Below are 14,134 nucleotides of genomic sequence, written 5' to 3' on the forward strand. Positions count from 1 at the left end.
CAAAACATTGCAAAAATCTTTATTATAATTTCTAAAGACCAAACATAAATTAGACTGTCTCAACTCTCAAACGGTTTATATTTCTTCACATCTGTCAACAGTCCTTGAACGGACCCGATAGCTGCAACCAACGACGCTACCAAGCAAACCCAACTAAGAATCTTTAACCACACCCAAGTACATCTCTATTGTGAAGTACACAGTAGATGGGTGGAAAGTAACCGCCCCTATCAACCCTAAGAAGCTGTTGAAGAAAGGAAAGATCATGGCTATGACCGTAGTCAATATCACATACGCTGTTCTTGAAACCAACCTAAAAAGGTTAACTGGTTAACATAGTATTCTCCATAAAAGGGCACGTTTAGAATATGTTCAGTCGTAATGAACTTGCTATCGGGCCAGTTTTTTCTACCCTCGATTTCAATGAAACTGAATAAAGGTTGGCAATAAACTTGGTACGCACCAATTAGGTGGACAGCGATGCACACATTGGCAAAGTCAATTGGCCAAAAAGGTTCATAGAAGCCAAAATCAGTGAGAAAGTTTCCTGCTGCGTCATTTCCAAAAGCCGCATAGCCAATGCACCCACAAAGGACATCAAAAATGGTGGTGGTCGAAACTCTTGCTAGTGATGCTTTCTTCATCACCTTGTTCTCTGGTGGATATGATTTCAAAGTGTCCTGCATTCATTTCAAGTATAACTTTACATCAGATCACTAATCATATATATACATATATGTCAACCACTATTTTGCACATTAGGTTATAACATTCAATATCAATGACAACAATCTAAAATGAGACCCGAGGCCCGGACAGGTATGGGCTTGGACGGGTTCGGTCTGGGTCCTGGGCTTCTCAGGTTGGACCAAATGTTGAAAGGGTAAACAATTGTGTGAAATAGTGAATGACAAATTGACGATAAATATATAACATATTTATGAGTATAATGTAAATTAATTTGTTTCTCCTTCTAAAGTTTACGTTCTCAAACGCATTTCAACAGTTAAGTAAATTGTATCATCACTTTAAGTTATGAAGATATTTATCAAATAGTCAATGAAATATTTATACAAACACAAGTCAATGAAATCCACAGCCATATATATTTATTCAATTTCTATATGGCCTGGAAAGAAATTGAAAAATTAAAAAGTTAAAAACATAAGTAAAATGGGTAAAGTTGTACCTGAATTTCAATAAGAACAGGAGAATAATTATAAGCAAAGGCAATGTCCCCAATTGCTTGAAAAGTCCTCCAAACTTTTTCTTGTCCAGACACATCTATTCCTAAGCTTGTTCTTACATGACCACTACCTAACATTTCAAGTATAACGGTCTATATTGTTTCAAATGCCAAAATTACTATATGTATAAATCACTATATATGTTAATGATATATATTATCAGAAAAGCTCAACAATAATACTTCTAATGCAAAAAGTGTCAAAATTTAGAAATCAAGACAACGCTCATATGCTAAGTAGTATATTTTTTGAGAATTATTATCAAAAATGGATTAACAATAACTCTTAAAAAAAAAAGGAATGCTTACCCACAACTTTAGCAATCGATAGCCCAAGACCAATGGAAGAATAGGCAAAGGACATAACAGCAGCAAGAATGGAAAGCCATGAAAGGTCATGAAAATTTGGAATCTGGCTTAATATAATCTGAATGACAGCAAATATCAAGATGTGCGGATAGTTTGACTCTTTACAACTAGCTTCATGACCCTTGTCATCAAAACAGTTTGACCTTTTTACTGCCCTATCAAAATTCAAAAATAAACAAATTAATAATATTATTAGATAGTTTCTTTGTGCAAATGTCTTGAACTCGAAACTTTCAACATATTTTCAACCGCTTAACTATAATGAGAAGTACTATTAGATAATTTCTTTTACTAATATAGTGTAAGATAAGATTACTTACACCATACTAACAGAAGCAGTAATTATATATCCAATGGTGGACCCAACAATGTTCACGTATTGAGCTATACCACATAATTGCACCTTCTTCCCTCCTGAAAAATAACACATATCCAAATTTGAAAAATAATTAGATTTACATGTACTCATATTCGAATAGACAAAAATAGCAAATTCTAATTTGTGGATTTAATTTGTGCAAATATGTACGTATAGTAAATGAAAAAAAATGTTTACCGAGTATATATATGGACATGTATATATACTTTTAAGTTATGAACGGGGAAAATGTTTATGCCATGTATTGATTATAAAACAATTTAAGTATGTTTTTAACAGGGATTGAGTACCGTTTTTGTTGTATACTTTTTAAAAAAGTACATAGATTTGGAGAAAGAGATGTATGAATACCTAGATTAGCCCGAACAACGTCCATATAAGTGTAGTTATGTTGGCCAGAGTCAGGTGTCCGATAGGAGTCAGCGAGCAATGTAGATCGAGGTAAAGTGAGTAATTAAGGAGAACACCATGAGAACAGCCGGCGCGGCCCAGCAACCCAACCCAGTTGTGCAATAGCCCATGCTAAAGATAACACCCCAGATCCTATAACAGCCGTTATGATATGGGCATTTGCCGTAAGCAAAGTTCCTTTAATAATTTTAAAAACATCACATAAGTATCAAAACTATATATTATGATAACAAATATAAAATAAATGACATGCATGTTACATTGATAAGTTTTGCATGAATTCACTAACCGGTTCGTTTTTCGCGTCCATCGTCGTCGAAATTCTTGCGAAACTCATTGTCAACAACATCGATTGTGTTGACATGTTTTTTTTTTTTTTTGAAGTTGCGCATCCATTTCTAATGTGTGGAGGATTTAAGGGGAGGAAAAGGGATGAATGTGGGCCAAGATTTTGGGATTATACATTCATTAAATACAATTTATAAATCATGTATATGTACATATAAATCCACCTTAGAAGTGTATTTGTTCCCATTTTTTTAATTTTAATTTAAAATAAAAGATATGAGAAGAAAGGTATATAATTAACAATTTAGTAAATTTTTTCCATTTTTTATTCCGAACAGGCGAACATAGACGTGTCATCAACAACACAAATAACAAAGCCAAATAAACGACCACCATTTTTTTGTTGTTGTTTCTATCATTCATGAGCTTAACTTTATCATAGTTATGAACATTTAAAAAAAAAATCATAATTATGAGGAAAATATTCTTTTAAAAGCTGAATATATTGAAGTAAGCGATCGATCCATTCCCTCATATGATATAACATCAGTTCGAATTTGAATGCATAGATCATAAAACAGGACGATCATCAAAAAACCCAGACTAATAATGTTTGCAAGACTTTACTCATCATTCATGGTGGCTAAAGAAGACAATAATTCAGCCATAATAATGGTGCAAAGAAAGGCCATGCTTCCAAGCTTTGTGGCTTTGTCAACTACACCGGGCATTCCAATAGTAATATTGTCCATGGCATTAGCCATGGAAACAGATATAATCGATTGAAAAGCAGTATTTAAGATGAAGAATTTACATGGAAACCACAACTTCTTATTTTGTAGACCATGTAACAAGTCATCCACCATTGCAAAGATGCAAATAAGAGATAGATGCTGCCACGATAGACAACCCAATCTATGCAGACATGCAGTAGGTTTGGTGTAAATAAGATACGAAAGGAAGTTAAATAATTTATATAACGAGAACTTTTCCTAGTTGACCCTATTATTAATCATTCGTTTTTATAGTTCCATAACAGATATAAGAAAAGGAAAATTGTGTGGACTGAGTGGCTCATTAATCCTCTTTTACTAAAATGATAGAAAAAGCACTTTTGAGTTAAACGAAAAATGAAAAAAATTTACTAAAATGTTAATTATATTTTTGAGGTAGAAGGAAAATATAGGAACAAAAATAATACGAGTATAATTTTACAATTATATCATAAGTATTGGATTTATATCATAAGTTAGTTAAAAGGTCTTTAGGTAACTAAGGCTTCTATCTAAGCTAGAACACCCCACACCTCTTCTACATTGCCACATCGGCTTTTCTCTCTCTTCATCCACCTCTTCTACATTCACTCCCTATAACCCCTCTTCCACACCTTTTCCACAACGTCTATTTATTTTATTTTATATTTATCCATAAATAAAACTTACTTTTATTTAAAATAAAACAATATTACTTAACTAAAAACAAAACCATCACATTAATTTTAAAAAATAACCCTAATAAAAAACTTTAGGGTTTATAATAAAAACTTATAAAAGTTTTGGGCTAAAGCGAAAATTGGTAAAAAGTCAAAAGTCTTCATCTTCTCAATATATATACATATACTATCATATGTATATAATATACCTGCAACTCACATATATATATAGATCGGTGATATAGCCAACATAAAAAAAAAATCAAAAGTGGCCCCACTCTTCTTCATCAACATTCATCGATCGATCGAAAGGAGTGGAAGGATTGAGCCATCGACGAGGTCACTCCCTAAGATGTCCCCATCGAAGAGCCATCGACACATGGTCGAAGCTCTCCTTAGGAAGAGGCCTAACTAAAACTGCATTGTCGTGTATAAAACAATAAAAAAAACGTATGAATATGATAGTAAAAGAAAAAAACCGTTTCCTTGAAACTCATGTCAATATTGGAAGGAAAAAATTTGTATTAAAAAGCCTAAAAAATGAAAAAAAACCCTATTTTTCTATCTTTTATTCCTATCCAAAAATTAAAAAAGAAATACTCAACAACACAATATTATCGTTAATCATGTCAATATAATCCTAATAAATTGATTTATAAGTATACAACTTGGGATTAACAATCCTTCTCGAGAATATATAAAAACGACGAGTTTATTGAGATTCTTTTTAAGTATATAAAAGAGTACTAGATGTATGTCTGCATCAAATACACTGATTGTTTATTATATTTTTAACATAAGATAAATTGTTAAATATGTATATTTAAATAAAAATTATGTAGATAAAGTCAAATTAAAAGAATATAATTCTAAAACATTTGAAAGTTTATATTGTATTTTATCTATTCTAATACTTTTTTATAGACAATATTTGTTTATATTTTTTATGTGACATTTGTTGTTTATCATTACTTTATTATACGTTCCGATTTAACTTGAGATATCATAACATACAATTGTCCATACTTAAAAATTGGATGTTGTAACTCACTAACTTGTAACTACTCACCAACTCTTGATAAAAAAAATTAATAACAATTTACATGAGCATTATACCCATTAAGTTTTATTCAAAACACTATATCAATTTGCTGAAATAATAAAATCTTAAACTTAAATTTTAAAAAGTAAATATATTGATTGAAACAATATATTTGAAATTCATGATCGAATTAAAAGATAAAGTTTGACATACAAATAAATGAAAATTGATATTAGTTAGTGAATTATCAGTTAATAAAATTAAAACAAAAGAACTATTAACTTAAAAGTTATAGAATTATGTAACAATTATAACCGAACACTTTTGCAAATCATATTAAATATTGAGTCTAAAATAATAATTATTTTTAAAATCAAGTATTTTGATTGGTTAATAGGTCGTTCAACAAATGTTGTTGGTTCTTCGACAAATGATGATACTTCAACAAATGTTGAGTTAGATTCTTATAATATTTACTAAAATCGTAACCCAACACTTTTGCTATTAAGGATCATAAAGGTTCCTCCTCACGACCTAAATATGTTGGTACTTCAACAAATGCTGAGTTAGATTATGATAATATTTGGAGTTATAGGGACCTTACTGGAAAATTCAGGGTCATTTCTCTCTTGCACCGTTACACAAGTGGAGTCAACAAGGGTATTTTTCAAATGATCATAAGATTTAGAGTATTGCTTGTACCGAAAAAGAAAGTACGCTTTTACATTATGTTTTAATGAGGCGAGCAATAGTTAATAATGCTACAAATGGATCACACAATCAAAATTTAGGCAAGTTAGATCCCTTTGCATTTGTGGATTGGTACAACTGGTTTTCGATTTAGTCCATGGGAGGTCGTTTTTATTCCGTCACGTTGGACTCTCGTTTCTAATTTTAGTAGTTGTCTTGATTTTTCGTGTTTACTAGCTTATTTTATAGTCATGTGAGAATTCTTGTTACATGTTCTTGATCGAATGGAGTATTTTATTGTATATGGCTAGTTTCTTACTAACATTTTTTTATATATAATATTATAATAATGCCACTTAAAAAAACAAACATTAGAGTTATTCCTTTTGGCTTAGGCCTATTTATGCTCGTAAGCAAACCAACTACAAAGGTAAAAGAAAACCAAATTCAAAATAAAAGTCATACTTCTTCTCTACTATATCCCTCTACTATAATCCTCAAAAGATATCATCATATATAAGAGGAAAAAAAAAAAAAAACGAGACCGCTATTAATTTACTTCAAAATGCGATATCTAAGGAAGGGTATTAATATTCCAAACAAGTTACCATTCCAATTTAACAATAACCGCATGTAAATTTAGCATCAAACATTCCTTCCCCCATATATCCATTAATTTTAATATTTAAATCGATCATTCTTCTCCTTCGTCAAATCCTCAATTTACTTCTATCCTTCCTAGAACGTATATTCAATTCAAGGTATGTTAAAGAACATTCTCAATCTCTCCTCAAATTCCATAATATTTCTTTGAATTTTGCTTGTATTTAACATATGTGACATAAATGGACCAATCTATATGAACGTATAGTATATATATAGATAGATAGATAGATCATGTACTTTTCCATATTTGTACATAGCATAACTTTCTCTATAACATAAGTTTTAAATAAATTATACGTGTTTTGTGATTAAAGCATATATAACTTGAAAATGATATATCAGAGAATGGGCCGCGGTGTAAGTTGTGGTGGAGGCCAAAGTTCGTTAGGCTACTTGTTTGGGGGAAGCAATACTGGAGGAGAGGCCACGGATGGCAACGCTCAACCACCACCCCAGAACCCGACTGATGAGGCTGCAACCAACGAACCCTCCTTGGAAACTCCTGTTGATAATGACCCCAACACTGGAACCAATGATGAGTCTTTACAAAAGCCTACTTCTGAATCCTACAATCTAATAAGCCATAATGCAAATGCTCCTGTTCATGATAGCACAACAAATAATTACCATAGGGCAGATGGACAAAATTGTGGCAATTTTATCACGGTATATATATGACCATTTAAAAAAAAAAAAAAGAATTCTTTAACTATGTACATATGATGTTTTAAGTATTTTACACTAACGGGCCTTGGGTTTGACAATATTAGAAAAATGACCAATGGGTTCTAAGGGGCCGGGTACTAGCTTGCCTTGTTTGATATTTTGATTCGGGTTCTGTTTTTTGGGTGTGTTTTGTTTCAGGATCGGCCTTCAACCAAGGTCCATGCTGCTCCAGGCGGAAATTCTTCACTTGGTTACCTCTTTGGTGATGATAAGAAATGATCGCATCACATGCTTGCTTGTATGTGAGGCTCCATTGCTAATTGTCAACAAATAATTAACGATGGTGTCAAAATTCGCATTCTTAATCATAATGATGTCATAATGTTTAACGTAACCCTTTTAATGTCTCGTAATTTGCAATCTAATATATCAACGGTATATCAGTTGGAAATCGTAACATTTTCATCTCAATAGAATTGAATGCAATGTAAAGTATTGGGTTTAAGTCATTGATCGATTATATTTTCTGTTTTTTTCGTAATATATAGGTAATAATAAAGTTGAAATATTATCAATGTAGTTTAAGTATGTTTTGTTTTAGGAGAGTGATATTCCTACAACACCTTTTAGCCATATACAACTATTCATGCTTCATAGAGTTGCATACTGTGCAGTAAAACATGTACAATTGTTGTATATGGGTAAAAAGTGTTGTAAGAATATCATTTCCCTTTGTTTTAATGTGGACTAGTACGTTACCTGCACAATGCGGCGGTAGTCGTGACAACGACGATGTGGTGGTGTATGTAACCGAGTATTTAATTATACGTAACCGAGTATATATCCTATAACAATTTTTTTAGATAAAATTTATAAATACAATTTTTTTTAGTCTGTGTAAATAACCGAGTATTTGATTATAAGTAACCAATCGAGTATATATCCTATAACAATTTTTTTCAAAAAAACTCTAAACATACACGGACTAACAATATCAAGTTTTCTTAGACTATCATTATTCGTGAACTTCAATTAATATTGTGGATTAAAAAATTAATAATAGTGAAAGATTCCTTACGAACCCTATCAAACCAGCCTACAAAACAATCTAAGATTGTGTCATCAATCTTGTATCCTCTTTGATAGATGCTTTAATAATAATATAATATATATAATTAGTTATAAACCTTATTGGTTTTTCTTTAATATCTTACGTTCTATAACTTTTTGAAGAAATTTAAAAACATAGAATTATTTTTCAATTACAAATATTTTGACATAAATTTTATTAATAACAGAGTTTTTTTTAAAAAAAAAACCATATTTTTTTAGATAAAACTATTTGATTTAGATAAATTCATTTTAATATAATAAAAAATTAGTTTAGGTTGGGTTGTGAGTTAGAGTGAAAATTTGAGTTAGATTGGTAGATCACCCCATCACCGCCACCGCCACCACCACCACCATTACATCACCACCTTGCCATCACATCCATCACCGTTGCAACGTGCGGATACCTTTCTTTCGTATATTATAAAGCAAATTCACTTTTAATTTTCAACATTGAACTTATAAATTTCAATATTGATTTTAAGTTACAACAATGTACACTATCTAATGCATGATGTACCATACATAATAGCCACATTACATCAATAACTTTAACTATTTACTGACACCACCATCAATTTCCGCCGCCACAACCGCCGCTGCCTCCCCCACCACCCGTCACCGACCGCCGCCATTACATTACCGCCACCTCCATCACCGCCGCAACGTGGAGATACCGTTCTCGGTCTTCTTAATATATATACATACAAATATATATATATATATATATACATATTTGAAAGGTGAATTTCGCTTGAAACTTCGTGTCGCGATTCAACAGGGAGAGGTCTAACATACGTTGTCTTAACTGGGTCCGCGCTAGAGAGCTCCATCGAAGTAGAAATGCCTATTTCAAATACCCAATGAAAGGAAAACCCCCTACTAATCCGCCCGAATGCACGACGATTAATAAGGGTAAATCCTGTCCCCTTAGACTTAAACCTGTGTATAACCAAGTCAAGCCCTCATAGAGGAACTACATATATCTTAAAGTTAGTGGAATAGAGATTCAAACCTGAGACCTGTAGGTCACTAAAGAAACTCCAAACCACTACACCAACTCATCATTGATTAAACTTCTTAATATATGAAACGTATGGAGATTCCATTTTAAAAAATTTATATATCGGTTTCATTTCTTCTTTTTTCAATCCTTTTTGTTGGTTTTCCATATATACAAGACTCGATAAGATAGAAAAAAGGAATTGTTAGAAAGTCACATAAATGCGTCAGTAGACCTAACTACTTTTTCTTTGTTTACATATTCGTAACTGATTTTTGTTTTTATTAAAAGACTAAAAAGGACAAAAATAACAAATTAGCGTCACTTCCAGATTTAAATAATACAACTTTTCAATCGGTTCGGTTTGGTACATATATGACCAAATAAAAAATTCCAACATTCTGACTTTAGTTTTGTTCCATCAATGTGTTTCTTCCTTAAACAATATATATATATAAAAAACTGTATGTATGTATGTATAGGGTTTATTGAAAAATTGTGAGATGGGAAAGAAGAAACATTTGGATTGGACAAGCAGATCAATCATGTCATCTGGAGGTGATTCTAGAGCTCCTTTAATCAGCAAAAATGTAACCTTTTCCTTCTTTTAATCTTATATTTTGTTAAGTTTTTGAGTGAAGTAATATACTTTAATTGATTGATGATGTCAAATGTCACACTCCACAACTTTACATAACTCATGTCAAACTGAAAGTTGTAGGCTTTTTGATGATATTAGAAGATAACATGTTTTTTTGTAATGTTTTAGGACTTTATATAATGTATTAGAAGTAGTTTTATACCCCTAGGTAGCTTGTCATTGATGGGCCAGTTTTTTGTTTAATTTTCTTTGGAGTGAAAAGGGTATCTTGACTATGGTTAATTACATGCAAATTATCGATTAGGGTATATATGAATTACTAGTGTGTGACCTTAATCAAGCATATGATTCTGCGGTAATTTGATGGTTAGTAGGATAACTACTGAGCCATGGTGTGCTGGCCTATGTCGTTTTAGTAGTACTTTATTAAAATTAGTATGTCTTGATTGTAGGTAAAGAGAAATGACAATGAAACCGGTTCATCTGATACTCCAGCAAATGATCTCGAGTATGGAGATGCTGTACAGGTGATCATCGTTGTTGGTTTTGTATTTGTATAGTTTCATCAAGAAGTTTTTTGCTGAGAAAATGTATTGTATGTGTATCTAGGCAGCAAATGTTGGATTCTCCAGGGTTCTACTTTTGGTGAGTATGGGCCGATTGCATATTATTGTATTGCGTTTTACTGTAACCTGAACAATAATATTCTTAAATTTTTACCACAGGCAAAGCCTGATGCAGGGACGCTCATCGTGGCAACGGTTGCATTATTGATCGCTTCCACATCCAGTCTGCTCATCGTATGCAATTTCTGATTTGGTAGCTGAACTGGAAAACATTGAAAAATGTAAACTTGGTTTTAATGAATTATTAAGTTTGATGTTGACTCTTTTGTGTGTTCAGCCATCATTTGGTGGGAAGATCATTGATATTGTATCAAGAGATATAAGGACTCCAGAAGAGCAAAGTGAAGCTCTGAGCGCCGTCAAGGATACTATTTTAGCCGTCGTGTTGGTGGTGGTTGTTGGGTGTGTTTATTTTCTCTCTAAATCCGATGAATAACGCTGCTTAAATGGAATAACTTGAGAATAGCAAGTAGGATTCTATAATAATCTTTTGGTCTTAGTTCTTTGTCAACAGCAATCAGAGCATGGCTGTTTTCTTCTGCAAGTGAGCGGGTTGTTGCTCGTTTAAGAAAGGAATTGTTTGGCCATCTTATGCAGCAGGTGAGTTTATTGACTTTTATTTTGTATATATTTTCTGGAGAAAAAGTTTCTTTTGGGCATTAGATCATGGAAATTTGATCTATTATTCTTGAAGAAAAAGCTATTTTGTATAGACAACTATGGGTCAGCATGGCCCATATTGACCCGTTACTTATACTGCCAATTATGCAGGAAATAGCATTCTATGATGTTACTCGAACAGGGGAATTACTTAGCAGACTTTCTGAAGACACCCAAATAATTAAGAATGCGGCAACCACTAATCTCTCTGAGGCACTACGAAATGTGACTACTGCATTTATTGGTCTTGGCTTTATGTTTTCGTCCTCCTGGAAGTTAACACGTAAGTTTTTGTGTGTAAATTGATTTATAAGATTCCAATCAATATAAGAAAGTACCCTTTATCAGTTAATAACAATTTCTTGTTTCTTGTTGTGTGAAGTGCTGGCTCTTATTGTTGTACCAGTAATATCCGTAGCCGTACGCTATTTTGGAAGGTATCTTCGAGAACTATCACATGCAACACAAGCTGCAGCCGCAGTTGCTGCCTCAATTGCAGAGGTTTGTTACTTTTATCAGCCTCTTTTTTTTTTATTATTATTATTTTTTAATGTACTTATGTCTAGAGGTTGCAAGATCTTTAGGTGTCAGGTGGGGGAATTCGGGTCAGTTTTCGTCTATCGATTGTTATTACCAATATTATCACAACAATAAATAATACGTTTAGGATTTTATGCATCAAAATTTGACCTTAGATGACTTCCAACCCGTTCTACTTCTGATTCGACCCATTTGACTAGTTTGAAATGATATTCAACCCATTTATAAGTAATTGTGTCATAATTGCCACCTCTACTATGTCCTTCTGTTAGGTCTCAACGTTTGACAATTTACATACAGGAATCTTTTGGGGCTATTCGAACAGTGAGATCGTTTGCACAAGAATCTTATGCTATCTCAACCTACTCTGAAAAGGTTGATGAGACGTTAAAACTCGGGCTCCGACAAGCGGTAAGTGTTATTTAAGCATAAGCCATCTTTTTCTTAACAAAAATTTTTAAAATTTTTTATGTTTACACGACAGAAACTCACGGGTGTTTTTTCTGGTGGTATGAGTGGAGCCTCAACTTTGTCTGTTATTACAGTTGTGATATATGGAGCTTATTTAACTATAATAGGCTCCATGACTGCTGGTTCTTTAACGTCCTTCATTCTCTACAGTCTTACTGGTATGAAGTGCTATTACGCCTTAGTAAACCAAAAAAGTTTGAACTACTGTTAAGTTCCCCGTGATAACACTACTTGAATTTCTGATGTGCAGTCGGTTCTTCGATATCTTCATTATCGGGATTATATACAACCGCCATGAAAGCTGCAGGTGCAAGTAGGAGAGTTTTTCAGCTTCTAGATCGTGTGTCAAGCATGGCAAAAGCGGGAAACCAGTGCCCTGTGGGGTCGGTCTCTCCTTTATTATCTTTTGCATAAACCAATCATAAAACAATTATTCAATGTTTTAATTATGGTTTTTAATTGCAGTGATCCGGATGGTGATGTTGAACTAGATGATGTTTGGTTTGCTTACCCGTCTCGTCCCAACCATATGGTACTTAAGGTAATAAATTCAGAAAAATTAATTTACCAATTACCATCTTCTTTGTTTGGTCAAAGTCAACACAAAGCTGGTCTATGGATCTTGTCCTAATGTTAAGATTTGTTGCTATGTTTAGGGGATAACGTTAAAACTAAGACCTGGTTCGAAAGTAGCACTCGTTGGTCCAAGTGGTGGTGGAAAGGTATCTTAAAGATCACTATTTCGGTGCCTTTTGAGATGTTTGGGCCATTAACACTTGACATGTGTGTTTTTTCACAGACCACCATAGCAAATTTGATCGAAAGATTTTATGACCCAGTGAATGGAAAGGTTTTGCTAAATGGGGTTTCTTTACCTGATATATCACACGAGTTTCTACACAAAAAGGTACCATACTTTACGAATTTATACTGTCCCTCAGTTTCTTTCCGTAAAGACTTTGACTTTGACCGTGACTTTTCCATTTTTGTAGGTGAGTATCGTGAGCCAAGAGCCTGTTTTGTTCAACTGTTCTATAGAAGATAACATTGCATATGGGTTTGATGGCAAAGCCAGCACTTCTGATATAGAGAATGTTGCTGTAAGTATTTTTCTTTTTTCTATGATATTATATTTTCTGAATTATGCTGTTGAACTAATTAACTGAAGTGGAATACAACAGAAAATGGCCAATGCCCACGATTTTATATCTTCATTTCCAGAAAAATATCAAACTGTTGTAGGAGAACGTGGGTTGAGGTTATCGGGAGGTCAAAAACAACGAATAGCTATCGCTAGGGCACTCTTGATGAACCCCAGAGTTTTGCTATTGGATGAAGCCACTAGTGCTTTAGATGCTGAAAGTGAATATCTTGTTCAGGTGCACCTGAAAGTCTGGAAATGGACATACACACTATTCTTAACATATACCGAGCTGTGAGTTGATTCTGATGTGTTCTTTTGTTGGCGTGAAATAGGACGCAATGGATTCTCTAATGCAAGGAAGAACAGTTCTAGTGATAGCACACAGGCTGTCGACTGTAAAGAGTGCAGACACTGTAGCTGTGATATCTGATGGCCAGATTGCAGAAAGTGGAAATCATGATGAACTTCTTAACATGGATGGAATTTACACTGCACTTGTAAGGAGGCAATTACAAGTTCCACAAAATGTGGACTCGTAGTTTTGATAATCAGAATGTAACCCTATTGGAAGGGTAAGAGCTATGAATTGAGTTTTTTTACATGAAATGTACTAGTGCTCATTGTAACCTTCTTATTTCACACTTTCACACTACACATGTACACCATACACAAAGATCATATACACATATGATGAGAACAATATCTGTATTATAGGGGTTTGTATAATACTCAATTGGAAGATTGATCCAAATGGTTTCTACAATTGATTCAATAAAACTTACATGTTTTA

The 14,134-nt window shown here is 33.1% G+C and overlaps 2 protein-coding genes and 1 pseudogene across 2 annotated transcripts; 2 read left to right on the forward strand and 1 right to left on the reverse strand.

Moving 5' to 3' along the window:
* Positions 1-59: 59 nt before the first annotated feature.
* LOC122588111 lies at positions 60-2,797 on the reverse strand (annotated as a pseudogene).
* A 4,071-nt stretch (positions 2,798-6,868) lies between these two features.
* On the forward strand, positions 6,869-7,478 carry LOC122590152 (protein SPIRAL1-like 3). The gene is made up of 2 exons (XM_043762489.1): positions 6,869-7,189; positions 7,388-7,478. The coding sequence occupies exons 1-2, from the start codon at positions 6,869-6,871 to the stop codon at positions 7,466-7,468; spliced, it is 402 nt and encodes a 133-aa protein (XP_043618424.1). The 3' UTR covers positions 7,469-7,478.
* A 2,195-nt stretch (positions 7,479-9,673) lies between these two features.
* On the forward strand, positions 9,674-14,095 carry LOC122588696 (ABC transporter B family member 27-like). The gene is made up of 17 exons (XM_043760865.1): positions 9,674-9,892; positions 10,356-10,430; positions 10,513-10,548; positions 10,629-10,703; positions 10,807-10,931; positions 11,030-11,129; positions 11,301-11,472; positions 11,572-11,690; positions 12,030-12,140; positions 12,214-12,358; positions 12,451-12,583; positions 12,666-12,741; positions 12,857-12,922; positions 13,000-13,107; positions 13,193-13,300; positions 13,382-13,579; positions 13,677-14,095. The coding sequence occupies exons 1-17, from the start codon at positions 9,806-9,808 to the stop codon at positions 13,881-13,883; spliced, it is 1,941 nt and encodes a 646-aa protein (XP_043616800.1). The 5' UTR covers positions 9,674-9,805; the 3' UTR covers positions 13,884-14,095.
* The last annotated feature ends 39 nt before the right edge of the window (positions 14,096-14,134 follow it).

Source organism: Erigeron canadensis, chromosome 2 (genome assembly GCF_010389155.1).
Source record: "Erigeron canadensis isolate Cc75 chromosome 2, C_canadensis_v1, whole genome shotgun sequence".
NCBI classification, from domain to species: Eukaryota; Viridiplantae; Streptophyta; class Magnoliopsida; order Asterales; family Asteraceae; genus Erigeron; species Erigeron canadensis.

What these genes read in the sequence shown, in the direction of transcription:
- LOC122590152 (XM_043762489.1), top strand. Translation starts at nt 6,869, where the DNA reads ATGGGCCGCGGTGTAAGTTGTGGTGGAGGCCAAAGTTCGTTAGGCTAC. An exon ending in ATTGTGGCAATTTTATCACG is followed by an intron (nt 7,190 to 7,387) that starts GTATATATATGA and finishes GTTTTGTTTCAG; the next exon opens with GATCGGCCTTCAACCAAGGT.
- LOC122588696 (XM_043760865.1), top strand. Translation starts at nt 9,806, where the DNA reads ATGGGAAAGAAGAAACATTTGGATTGGACAAGCAGATCAATCATGTCA. An exon ending in CTCCTTTAATCAGCAAAAAT is followed by an intron (nt 9,893 to 10,355) that starts GTAACCTTTTCC and finishes TCTTGATTGTAG; the next exon opens with GTAAAGAGAAATGACAATGA. An exon ending in GGAAACCAGTGCCCTGTGGG is followed by an intron (nt 12,584 to 12,665) that starts GTCGGTCTCTCC and finishes TTTTAATTGCAG; the next exon opens with TGATCCGGATGGTGATGTTG.